Source organism: Lycium barbarum, chromosome 7 (assembly GCF_019175385.1).
Source record: "Lycium barbarum isolate Lr01 chromosome 7, ASM1917538v2, whole genome shotgun sequence".
In the NCBI taxonomy this organism is placed as follows: Eukaryota; Viridiplantae; Streptophyta; class Magnoliopsida; order Solanales; family Solanaceae; genus Lycium; species Lycium barbarum.
Genome location: NC_083343.1, coordinates 109,593,005 through 109,606,817, shown reverse-complemented (window position 1 = coordinate 109,606,817; position 13,813 = coordinate 109,593,005). Strand labels below are relative to the sequence as shown.

At 29.7% G+C, this 13,813-nt stretch overlaps 1 protein-coding gene across 1 annotated transcript; it reads right to left on the bottom strand.

The window, feature by feature from the left end:
• Positions 1-3,776: 3,776 nt before the first annotated feature.
• LOC132603754 (protein TIFY 10B-like) lies at positions 3,777-13,213 on the bottom strand. The gene is made up of 4 exons (XM_060316955.1): positions 12,201-13,213; positions 10,842-11,199; positions 4,662-4,909; positions 3,777-3,951 (listed from the first exon to the last, which is right to left on the bottom strand). Exons 1-4 carry the CDS (start codon positions 12,355-12,357, stop codon positions 3,890-3,892), a joined length of 825 nt encoding a protein of 274 aa, XP_060172938.1. The 5' UTR covers positions 12,358-13,213; the 3' UTR covers positions 3,777-3,889.
• Between the last annotated feature and the right edge of the window lie 600 nt (positions 13,214-13,813).

Here is a 13,813-nt window from a genome sequence, read left to right as displayed (position 1 = left end):
TTTTACAGAGTAATTTTAAATTTTATTGTGTATGTGTTAGAATTCTATCATTACTTACTGGCAGGTGGAAATTTGTTTTGTAAAGATGGCTGGATAAGCTTTTCAATATATATATATATATATATATATATATTGTATTATTCATTTGAACAAAAAGTGAACTGAAGGATATAAAATTTCATATATTTTATTACTAATATAAATGATTCTTTTTAGTCTTCTATTGTGGTTTGGTAGAAGTCCACAACTGCAAAAGTTCGTCTAAATCGATTCTTCCGTTTTATGTTTAATGTTATGTTTCGGTTTAATTTGTGTGTTGTGTGATTCTTGACTTATGATCAGTTCCAACATTATTTAGATTTAATTAGCTAATACAATCAATTAAATTCTAACTTCACTCTTATATATGATGCATGCAGCTAATAGTTTAATGAATAAGTACTTTATTCAAGTTTCAATCCTTCTAATTCTTAACTCTTTAAGTATTATGAGAAAATGTTGGATTCAGTGATTTCTTTTGTTTAAGTATTTTTGTGGTTCCAACCAAACACTCATCAAAAGCTATATATTGACCATAGTAGTAGTGCTCCCATTACTTTATATGCAGTATGTCCTTTGTGTACATAATCTATACATCATAAATGGACTTAGAATTACCTCCTCCACGCAAGTTGTACCAAAGCTTATTGTCGAGGTTTAGTTCAATGTGTATGTAGCTTATCCTGACAATATAATTTGTACATGCATTAAGAAATTAAAATTAGTTTGTTTTTATAAGTTAGATTTAGCGCAATAAAAAAATGTACTGTCGTATGCAATTAGATTTATTGTCTTAGCATACAATTTTGTTATCATGTTTAGATTATCTTTTTTGTTAATTTTTATTTAACAACTCAAACATAATTTTTAATATTGCTTAGGTGTGTTTTTAAATACATATTGATAAGGAATCCATGCACAACGGGCGTTCTCGGGAACTAGTACTTACAAATGACACGAAATTAAAACACAAGCCTCAAACCCTTTATTAGGGGTATAAGACATGGCAACCCATTGTCATTTGTCACCATATTTATTTATCATTTACATGGAACTTTTAATAGTTTAATAGGTAAGGCCTTAGGTACTAATCTATTGGATCTTTAGAAACTAGATGTATTAGTACTGGGCACATATAATATAGGTAGGGCTAGATATAAATTATGAAAATTTTGGATTTTTGAATATCCAAAAATTCGTAGTACCAAATCCATATCCAATCCGAAATCCATAAACTTTAAAAATAAAATCCAAAATCCAAATATCCAAACCAAATATTTAAAAAGTTCGGATTTCGATTTAAATTTCGGGTTGGTCCAAACTGTGTCCACCCCTACTCTATACCTCTCTATTTTACTGCGTATCTCTCACTTTCTTTCTTACATTTATTCTTTTAAGCTTTTCATTTTCTCTTTCCTATTCCATCTTCATTTTGCTTTTGAAAAAAACTGCGTTATCTTTTGAATGAAATTAATGGAGTAAGTTAGAGTTTCACCATTTAAAATTAGTAAGTCAATAAAATGATTTTTTTTATCGGTGAATCAAGCGAAAGCAAAAAATAAAATATACTTCTTCAAATCTGGGCTTTCGGTTACGTTTTTTTCTTCATTTTTTTGGATTTGACTTTGAGGGCCTGGTCTCATTCTTTATCTTTTTTCAACCCTTAATTTATTTATTAAAAAAAAAAAGTTAAACTTTTCTCTAATAATTAAAGAACAACAAAGAAAAAGTAGTGCTTACTTAAGTAGTAAACCAGCAAAAACTATCCAAAATAGAAAACGAAACAAAAATATAACGGAGAAGGTGATTTAAGTGAAGGATAAAGAAGAAAGAGGATAGTTGGGTTTAGCAAGAAAGAAAAAAGAAGAAGATATATAGTTGGTGTTATTATTACTATATATAAGGGAGAATTCCCATTTTTTGTAGTCCTCACATGAGTTTTTGGTCGCTTTTACCCCTAATTAAAGTTGTTATGACTTCGTAAGTTTCTCACATTTTGATAATTTTAAGAACTTTAAGGGTTTTTTACTTGCCACTATTAAATGATATGTCATGAAAAAGATGATAGACCGCACAAAGCACACTCATACATATTTTATTTCTTTTATGTGTATTTGATTTCTTTTATGTGGAAATGTTATTAAACTTATTTCAAATTATAATTTTCTTTAAGAATTTGTTATAGACATTAAAGAATTATCCTGTTATTTAATTTCTATTTTTAAATAATAGGAGTAATTATTATTTAAACATTATTCTTATAATGTTATTTCTTATTTATTGATGTTATTTTCTATTCGTCATTTGCTATTTTAAATTTTTATTCGACCGGTTAAACTTAATTTTATTTTTAAAGTATTTTCTCCTGTAATTTTATGTCGTATATGCTGACAAACATAAGTAATTAACAAAGATTTTGCTTAAGGTAGGATTAAGTTTTAAATTAAAAGAATAAATAGAAATAACTTATATCATTGTTAAATACTTTAAAAAGGTATCAATAACGTAAATTATGGTCTTTCCGTCTCAATAGAAAAATTCTAAGGTACGGTAGTTAATTAATCTAATTTTACGTGCACACACGGTTAACATAAAATTTATCTAATAAATAACTATATAAAAAAGGAACTATAATTTTTATATATGTTATGAAAATGTTTGAAAAAAAACTATAGTGAAAGAAAATACAATTTGATCTCTAAAAAATAATTATACTTAACAATTGCAAAACATATATTTTTTACTTTTAAATATTAAAATATTTTGCTAAATATAGGAGAATCAATATTTTATATAATTTAGAACAAAATTGTTAAGTTCAACATGAAAAGACTATTATTATAGTGTAGATTCCATAAACGGTTCATTAAATGAAAAAAAAAAAAAAAAACATGAAAGTGCTTATTAACATGCATATTTTGGAAAGAAAAAGTAAGCTCGATTTGGATCATTAGAAACTATAATATCAAAAAAGTTCAGTAAAATAAAAATTAGGAGAGCTTTTATGCATGCATTTGTTTGTTTTTATTTAAAAATCTAATGTATAAACTAAGAAAATGTTCTCCTTTAACTTTCAGATACCTTTTTGTACTTTAATATTTTAGAAATATTTAGAAAGTATTAAACTGATGTTACAAAAACAAAGAAGTAAGAATAGAAAAATTATAAAAATATCTACAAATATGGGTTAGCACGGGCCAGACAACACTAGTATATATATATGTTCAAAACACGATTGATATAACACTGTAGTTTGTGCTCCGTATCTAAAACTTTATTATATTAGTGTTTGCTAAGAATACAAAGTCTAAACTTTTTTTTTGACATTGTTTATTTTTTTAATATGGGATTAAATTTTATTTTTTTTATATATATATTGCTTGATTTTGTCAATATGGAATACTATGTTCAAAACACGATTAATATAACATTGTAGTTTGTGCTCCGTATTTAAAACTTTATTATATTAGTGTTTGCTACGGATACGCATGGTGTTTAATATGAGGCCCACAATTTTTTTAACATTGTTTATTTTTTTAATACGGGATTCACTTTTTTTTTAATATTGCTTGATTTTGTTAATATGAGGTCCACTTTCTTTTCCCGTGAGTTTGGATATGATGGGTTCCACTTTTTATGGGGGGCCCAAATTTTTTATTTTTTATTTTTGTGGGCCTGTTTAATATTGGGGGGGGGGGGCAATTTTTTTTTTCTTTTTTTTATGGGGAGGCCCAAAATTTTTTATTTATGGGGAGGGGCCCACGACAGACGACGAAGCTTCTAAATAGTAGAAAAAATATATATAAAAAAAAAGATGATCGTATACTAGTGTTGCAGAAATATTAATTTCTTACTTATCTTTCCTCTTCTCAAGGAACCTATAAAGTGAAGATCTTCTTGCAATAGGTAAATCTGAAGAGCACAAGCAAAAACGAGGCGGGCTTAGTATTTAAACATAGTGAGTGCACATATACATATTGTGAAAATTTATTACACTCCTCGCTTATCTCCTAGATTCGTCTTTGCGACCGTGCAATATTTGAATAGTTGTATTTAATTTCTATGGTCCACTTAAAATGTCGTTTAAGGTTTTATCATATCTTTTAAGAAAATTAGTATATTAATCATATAAGGGTTGTTTGAGTAAATTACCATTTGTATCTCCTCAAAAAGAGTAATTAATAACCCTTAGACGTTTTAAGATAATATATTCCACCTGTGTGAGCTTGTTCACATTGTCGGTCTTGAATCTGTATAAAGGATGAGAATTGTGGTATGTTGACAGTCAGTGTAAAACTTATTAATTCATGAGAAAATCCTCAAATATAAGATCAATGATGATTCATATAGTCGATCTCAACTTGTATGAGACTGAGGCATAACTAATATTATTGTAGACTTTTGGAAAATCATACTTATAGATCATTTATGGTAGCAAGGGTAGGTTTGGAAATGTCTTTTTTGTTCCTATAACAATACTTATTTTGGTTAAATTTGTTTAGCTAAAACAACATTTTAAAATGGACGGGAGGGAGTACTGCCTCCTAATTAATGTTTTCTTAAGGGGCGTGTAAAAGAGAAATACGACAAATAATTTGAGACCGGGGGAGTAAAATACTTACCAAAGCTGTTAGCTCCATTAGTCTCTGCTTGCTGTTTTAAATCAGAGCCCACCTTAAGTGGACCAGTTTTGTCGATGGTGCTGGTCTGAAAAATGGCATAAGAGTTGTGAGGGATTCCTTTGCTAGCTAATAAAATGACTGCTCTGGCTTTGTCTGCTGGGAAATCATCAAAAACCATCACTTTACCCCCATAGAATATAGACAGTTGGGCTGGCTTTTCCTCATCCTTATTTGGTAGTATCTCCTTGCTGCAAAAGTCAAAGAAAGAGCAGTACTGTCTCACATTAATATTCAGATCATAATGAAAATGGAGGAAAATGATACTCCCTTTGCCTCAGGTTTATGTAACACTATTTTCTGTTGGTTAAAATACAAATTCAATTGAAAAATGTAATAAAGAAGAAAAATTCCTCAGTGCGGATATCACGTTTTCTTTAAGTATATTCAAGCTCATTGTAATACTCCAGACTTTCTTTAAGTATATGAAGCTCACTGTAATACTCTGACTTATCCCCTCTAGAATACAATAAGCTGACAATGTCGTGTTATTCGAACAAACTTTGGACTAGCTATTGATGAATCCAAAATTCACACACAAAGAACACTCTCCCTCAACAAAATAATACTCTCTTTTATAGTGAATTAGTTAAAGACCGATTAGACTCTAATTTTTTCCTTTCTCCCGACACAATCTCAATTTTACATACACACTAACAATATTTCTCATACACCATACATGCAAGAAACACTCCTAGTTATAAGTATAAAATTTCTTCCGTGGAATAAAATAATAATGGATAATAAACATGTGTTACTAAGTTGGTGGATAATCTAATAAGTAATTAAGTAGTAGGGTAGATAGTGGATGAGTGGATGAAAGAAATGAAGTTACATTTCAAATTTTGGGAAGAATACGACGTAGTGGTTTGGAAGAAATTATGACCATAATCTTATTTTAAAGCCATTAACATTAAGCCTGTCAAGTGGGCCGGGCCGACATGAACCTGGCTAAGGGGGAAAGGGCTGGGCTATGTGAGATTTATTAGGGGCTAGGCCGGACAAGATAGATAGTTTGGTAGCCCGGCCCACCAGTGAGCCAGGGTGATAGCCCACCAGGGCACCGGCCTAACCCGGCCCACTTAGAATTAAAAAAAAAGAGAAGAGATATTTGCTTGATGCGTCAAATTTAAAAAATCATGTATGTAAATGGCACAATTTTTACAGTTCATCAAGAATAGCAAGTTTTATAACATTTTTAACATATTTAAGAAATTACTACATTTATTACTAATAATAAATATTTCAAAAACATTGTATCCCAATAAATTAGCAGTCTCTTTTTACGGAGCACTTTAGTTTTCTTTGAAATTGTATCTTAGAGCTACACAATTTTTTTTTTCTCAACAAATATACCATTAATATATTTTCAGTATATATTAGATTGTGATAGTTTTATATAAAAGTAAATATTTCATTAGCATGTCATATATACTGTGGATACGTAGATTATACCAAATATAATATTCCTTGTGTTTCAATTTACGTGAACCTATTTCCTTATTAGTCCGTACAAAAAGAATGACCCCTTTCTATATTTGGAAACAATTTACCTTTATGCTAGAAGGTGGAGTTGAGAGTAGAAATGTACACTAGTTGAATAACAAATTTAGATAAAGAGAGAATTGTGTGAAAATGAAGAAGAATGGAGGGGTATTTATAGTTTGGAAATATGGCCAAAATGTAGTTTATTCATATTAGGGGTTCAAGTAAAATTGGCAACAACTAGTTTTTAAAATTTACAACGGCTAGCTTTTTGAATTGGACAATGACTAATTTTTCTTTAACTTACCAATTTTATCATTAGATGTTAATGTTAATTTTATTATTATTAGTAAATGTAAATATCTATTTTAATATTATAATATTTTTATCAAAACTAAAACTCGGCCCAACCCACTAACTAAAACCGCGGTGTACTCCCTATTCGGGTAGGGGCTGGGTCGGACACCCTTTTCCCTCCCCAAGCCCATCCCCTTAACTATGGCCTAGTCCGAACTGGACCAGGTGTGGCCCAGCACGGTCTGGCCCGGCCCACTTGATAGGCTTAATTAACATGACTCACAATCTAAATATTATTAGTATTTTAATATTAAAATGGCTGAAGTCTCCAACAGATCTAGTTTAATTATTCTATTTAAAAAGAGAATTACACATTTCTATATATGAACTAGATGTCACTGGCCTGTGCTAGCACAGGCCCAACAATCCATTATTTTTTGCTTGTTAATATTTTCCTTGTTACACTTTTTCTTTTAATTTATTTACTAATATATTTTATTAATCTATTTAAAAAATAATAATATATTTTTATATTTGATAAAAATTAAATTTAAACAGTTTTGAAAACATACTAAATGCTAAAAGTAAAAAAAAAAAACTTAAAAGTAATTTAATTATCAAGAAGCAGACATGTTGAACATGATTATTCTATTTATATAAATATTATAGTATAAATTTATTTGCAAATTGATATTCTTCCCATAATTTATTTATTTAAGGTTAAAGTAATACTTTATCGGGAAAACATAGACTGCTAAGAAATTAAAATTTGCTACTTTGAAGTCAACTTTGGTGGTATCTCTCCTGATATATTCGTGTCTTGGGTATCAAAGATTTAAGGTATATTTTCGCCAAATAAACATAGATTTGACATAAAGAGTTCTACTTATTAAAAAAATATTTAATACTGTATAATATATATTTTCTGAAAGAATTTGGGTATAAAAACAAAAATGACATTTCTTCAACTTTCTAATATATTGGAATGAAATTATTACAATGTGAACCTAAACCTTTTTAACATCATTTGCTATTAACAGACAACAACAATGAGAAGAAACACATTTTAATGTTTTGTTCTTTGTTATTATGTTACTACTATTAATTAAGCACTTCTGAAAAGTACTTCAAGAACATTTTTATAAGTCGAAAGAAGTAGAAGAATTTCATCCTCCATCAAAATTAATTATTTCCCAAACATTTTTATTGCATTAAATTTTGATGTTTTGTTTTGATATGTGTGTATTTATAAGTTAAATTTGTTTCTTGTGTATTAATAAGTTAAATTAGTTCCTTCTTAATTATATAATAAAATTATTTTATGAAAAAGGCACTTGTGAACGTTTGATTTAGTTCATAAAGACAATGAAATTAATTACTACGGAATAAGCATAGAGCTTCATTTGGATTTTTAAGAAGTTCTGCCCCAATATATTACACCATTTGTCCCAATTTATAAGCTGATGTTTGATTAGGCACAGAGTTTAAGAAATAAAGGAAAATTTCTGAAATTTGTAGTCTAAAATTAGAAATTTCTATGATTTTAAATCATTTCATTAAGAGTGAAATGAGAAATTTGAAGTTATATTGTTACTAAATATAGAAATATGTTATTATTTTTTGACTTGACTAAAAAAAAAAGGTATCACATAAATTGAGACAGAGAGATGATGTAAAACACCCCCATTAGATATAAATAGTGTATATTAATGTCATCAATTATAGAAGTACTAAAGAATTTGCAGATGAAATGAAGAAGTGAAATCATGGAGTACCTAAAATGTCACTCATGTATTGAAAATTGCCTACAAATATCACTTTTATTTCTTTTAGGACTAGAATATCATCCAATTATCACTATTTTTCTCAGAATATACTAAACTCACAAATCCCTCATTCTCTCCTAATTGACATGGCATGTCACATTAAAATTCTATTTTTAATTACAAATTTATTTAAATAAACAAATCCATTTAACTCAAACCAATCCAAACCCATTTAACCAACCAACTCAAGTCCTATATCCATTTAACCTGGTTAGAAAACATCAAAGAAGCGTAACTTTTATACCCATTTTGGATTTTTTTTTGGCACCCTTAACATATACTCCCTTTTATGATTTGCGACCTATTCCTATTTAATTTTTAACGGTATGCACCCTAAATTCTGTATTTTCTTACAAAATCTCAAAAGACGTACAACAATAGATAACCAGTTCAATGCTGCTGACTTCTTTCCCGGGGGAGGGGTAGTTGCATCGAAAAGAGTTAATGAATTAAATAAATATGCCCCGTGACAGGTGCCCATGATATTCAATGAAGCTAATGATTTTACCATTGAAGTGTAGGGTGCGATGGACGAAATCTTTCATCCTTAATCAAAGATTTCCAACGTAATTTTCCACCCTTAATTAAAGATTTCCGTTTTAATTCATTTAATTTGAAAAATTCATACAAGGATTGACACTATTCAATTTTTGGATAACAAACAATTATACAAAAATAATCTAATATTTTGCTCAATGTGATTTTGCTAGTCTGCCAACGGTCGGAGCATCACGACTCTAGTTTACAAACGGACCTTCTCTAGGGGACTTACTCAGATACAGTGTAAAAGAAATAAGCTGCGTATCGTCAACAAAAAAAAAAAAAAAAAAAAAAAAAGAATAGAACACAAATCATAAAAAGGAGTATACGTAAGGGTGCAAAATGCAAAAAGTTCAAATCGGTATAAAAGTTACGCTTCATTGATATTTTTTAATCGGGTTAAATGGGTATAAGACATAAGTTGGTTGATTAAATGGATTCGAGTTGGGTTGAGTTAAATGAATTTGATAAGTTAAATAAAGTTATTATTAAAAAAAAAAAAGAATTTTATGTGACATGACATGCCAATTAGGAGAGAGGATTTTTTTTATATATTGAGTATATTCTGAGGAAAATAATAATAATGAGTGATATTCTAGTCCTAAAAAAAAGGCCAAAGTCATAGACAACCCCCTAAACTTTTTCACATATTCCTGATGACCACCTAAACTGACTCTTGTTCTAATTGAACACCTAAATCCCTCTGAATTTGTACCATTTAGACACCTTTTTTACAATCAGCAAAAAAATATAAAATGTGTGTATTACACCTGGGGTGACGTGGCAAAATGACCAATTAAAAATGACATGTTGCAGAGGGGTTAAAAAATTATTAAAAAAAACTTAAGTAAAGAAAATAAATGTAAACTTAAACATTAGCCAGCCGGCACCACCTCCATCTGACCGCCGCCCAACCACTGAAAAAAACACCAATTACTTTCCTCCACCCGTCATTGCCCATCCTTTCTCCATCGCCAGTCTTCTTCCTCATCTCCATCTTTATCTTCTTCCTCTTTTCACAAAAATAAAATCACTATTTTTTCCGATGAACAAGATGGTGATGGTGCTTTTCAGATTTAGAAAAGATAAAGAAAATGGTGATCAAAAGAAACATCTAATTCACAAATTATTTTTATGCAGGGCCCATTTTTTTTTTAATTTAATTAAAGTCATATTTTTAAAAGAGGTAAGTTCTTAACCCAAAAAAAATAAAAAAATTAATATTTAAGAGTAGTTAACATGCCCAAGGGAGAGTGTGCTTTACTTTTTTTGCCACATCAGCAAAAAATATTTATGTGATATAAATTCGGAGGGATTTAGGTATTCAGTCAAAACAAAAGTCAGTTTAAGTGGCCATAAGAAATATGTTGAAAAATTTAGAAAGCTATCTATGACTTTGGCCTACAAAAAAATTCAATATATGGGTAACCTTATAGAAAATTTACTCTCAAATCATGTGAGCATAAAGAAAAGGCATGGTGAAAAGTAAAGGCATAAGAAGTCACACGTGGTTAGAGGATAATTATTAAATTACATTTCAAATGACATCATCGTAGTGCATACTTAGATGAGCAGGGCAAAACTGTAAAGGTAGAAAAGCACGAGATTGAATGGGAAATGGGACCCAAGGAAGATTCAACTCACCACTCTTCTATATAATAGAAAAAGAAAATTAACTTTATAATTAACTTTATAATTAACTTTACCCTCCTCGTTTTACTCTTGCAGAAAAGCTTATAGTCACATACATGTTTAGGCTACAAATTTTAAAAATTTCATAGTCACAAAAATATATGACATGATTGAGATCACAAATTTTAAAAAAGATTATTTCCTTCTCATGAAATTTCGTATCAAATCAAAGAATGTAACATAAACCGAAACTAAAGGTATACCAAATTCGGATAGTATTATTAATTCAAGAATGCAAATTTGAAGAAAGGAACAACCGTCAAATTTGAAGAAAGGAACAAACCTGCTACTGGCCTTAGACACATCCATTTCTCTAGAGGACTTGGTTGTGGCACTTTCAGCAACAAGATTTATTAATTTCTGGTCTTCTACTTCTGTTATCTTAGTTGATTTTGTTGTGGCACTTTCAGCAACAAGATCTATTAATTTCTGCTTTTGTACTTCTGTTTCTGTTGTCATAGTTGAATTTGTTGTGGCACTTTCAGCAACAAGATCTATTAATTTCTGCTTTTGTACTTCTGTTTCTGTTGTCATAGTTGAATTTGTTGTGGCACTTTCAGCAACAAGATCTATTAATTTCTGGTCTTGTTCTGTTGTCTTAGTTGATGATTCTCCCATGTTGGTCAACAAATCCTTGGTTGCTGTTAGGATAAAAATAATTAGTAATCACGCGAAGCTAATAAATAAATTCTAGAAGACGATAAATAAAATAGTAAAAGAATATCAAATAAGATATAATAATTTAATATGATTTGATCACTTAAGCAATATATGAATAATTTATTGATATAAAAAGAGTATAAAATATTAAGAGAATAACCTCACAAAAACTTACTATTAAAGTTTGTTTACGTTCTTCCCTAAACAGGACATAACGTGGATTTTTTTAAGTGGGAATTAAGAATCTCCAAAACCTTTTAACTTATACCACCAAAGGATGTGGTGAAGTGGATGAGGCTGTTACTTCCTTAATCAGAGATCTCGGGTTCAAGCCCTGTGTATGAAAAAATTCTTGATAGGGCGCTTCCCCCTGAATGCGACCCTACGCGTCGTGAATCTAGATATAATCGAACTCTAATGCGGGTACCTGATGTTGGGTGGGAAATAAAAAAAGAAAAAACTTAAAACTAAAACCAATTATGATAAATATTGTGTATCTCTCAAAATAATTAAAAGTCAAATATGATAAGAAAATCAAGACTATAGTTATTGTGACTTGAGAGACATCTGTTTTCCTGAAAGAAAATCATAATGAAGTAGAACGAAGAAAGCAAAAGTACAAATATGATAAGAAAAAAAGACAAACAAGATTTTACATAGGCAAATCTAGAACTTTTATTTATGGATTTTGAACAATACTTCTTTCTATTTATTGGGTTTTGACTGGATTTTTTATATATATGAAATGAATTTTTTAGTACAAACAAAATTTGAACCAAACCTACGAGATTCTACCGAACTCGTAGCTATGGCTCCACCGCTAACAGTAGCTGACTTGCAGCTGCTGTGACTTGAGAAACACCAACATTCCTCAAAGAAAAGCATAAATAAAGTAGAAAGAAGAATGCGAAAGAACAAATATGGAAAAATAACAACTAAAAAAGTGGGCTTTCTTCAAAAAAGGTGGAAAAGTGAGATCCACCTGTGGCTTCTCCTTTGCCACTGATTCCAAGTTTCAGATCCTTGAGGCTGGCCTTTCCACTGAGATACTGATTCAACAAGTTACAAGTCTGCATGACATGGGATTCACTATAAGTGTTTTTACCATCTGACGATGAAGAAAGTTGCCAATTTGACATGTTTATATACTGTGCTATATATTCTCTTCTTTAGCTTGAAGAAGAATGATAACTATGAGTCTTGATTCTTGAATAGTAGTGGAATAAAGGGGTAAATTTAACTGAGCTCGTGATTTTGCTTGCCACCAGTAGTCGTGCTTGTGGTGTCTTTTTATTTCTTCATCTATTGGCCAAGCTTCACGCGGTCAATTAAGCACGTTTATTTTGCTTCATCAAAACACAACAACTGTACTTATCTAAGTGAACATAAATTCACTAGGATGATGATGTCCATATGTTTTTGGAGGAAGTATTTAAATTTTCTAGCTGTAATATCAAGTGGATATATGAAAGCTACCTTGTTTTGCTTAAACTAAATAAGTGTTGTGTTTCCCGCGAGTTCTATTGCACATTAAAGAGTTGCTTGATCTTCAGGAACTGGTTAGGAGGAGTTTAGAGAGTCATCTTGATGGTTCATGCAAAGACTACCATGTTTGGAAAATTGAAAATTGTTAGGAACATGTTGGGAGTCAAGTCAATGAGGTAATCTGGCAAGTGCAGCACAAAATCTCAGCGCAGCTATGGGCCGACCTAGAATGAGTATTTTAAGGAAATTTTGATTTTTTGATATTCTTTCATCACTATAAATATTTTTAATTAAGCTATTAGTGAAGGTTAGAGTTTTTGCATATTTTAAGAGTGATAGACATCATTGTGAGGTTTGGAAACTATTTGTTCGGATTAAATTGCGGCATTACATTCAAGCTTGATTCTTGATGGTAATACCTTTCTTCGTTAAATATTTATATCTCGATTTTGTTCTTGTCATTCTTTGGGTGATTGACTTCACATACTAATTGTTATATAGAGTTTGGGATTTCTTTTGTTACTAGATAAGACTTGCCCGTTTAGATAGTCAAAATATTTATTTTTTACTTTATTTTTTCATCCGATGTTTGGTATATAAAGGAGAATTTACTACGTACATCAGTGCAATATTTGCTCAAAATAGAGTTTTTTGTTTGTTTGGGTGTATGTTCGCTGAAGTAAAAAATAAAAAGGAATGAGAGTAAAAGCACCTAAAGAAAAATTAATCATCTGAGAAAAGAAATAAAAATGAATATTTATAAAATTCAGTTTTTCATCTATTTTCTTAAAATATGTGAAAAGAATGTACCTTTTTATATTTCATTAAAAAGTTCTTCACTTAAAGTCTACATTAGAATAATATCAAAGAAATTTATGATACTTTATGTACTAGTCTCTTTGAATTGACTATAGAAAAAGCCTAAACATATCAAGTACATCGAGTGTTTTGTTTATTGTTATATTTTAAGTCAAAAATTCTTTATTCTAGTTATTAGGTGAAATAACTTTAAATCACATCTTTTATTTCCAACTATGCATGTAAGAGTGATAAGGATTTTAAAATTGTTTAATATATGTTGAATTTAGTTCTCTCCTCAAATTAACCTTA

What these genes read in the sequence shown, in the direction of transcription:
- LOC132603754 (XM_060316955.1), bottom strand. Translation starts at nt 12,357, where the DNA reads ATGTCAAATTGGCAACTTTCTTCATCGTCAGATGGTAAAAACACTTAT. An exon ending in TGGCAAAGGAGAAGCCACAG is followed by an intron (nt 11,200 to 12,200) that starts GTGGATCTCACT and finishes TTATCCTAACAG; the next exon opens with CAACCAAGGATTTGTTGACC. An exon ending in GTGTCTAAGGCCAGTAGCAG is followed by an intron (nt 4,910 to 10,841) that starts GTTTGTTCCTTT and finishes TGACTTTTGCAG; the next exon opens with CAAGGAGATACTACCAAATA.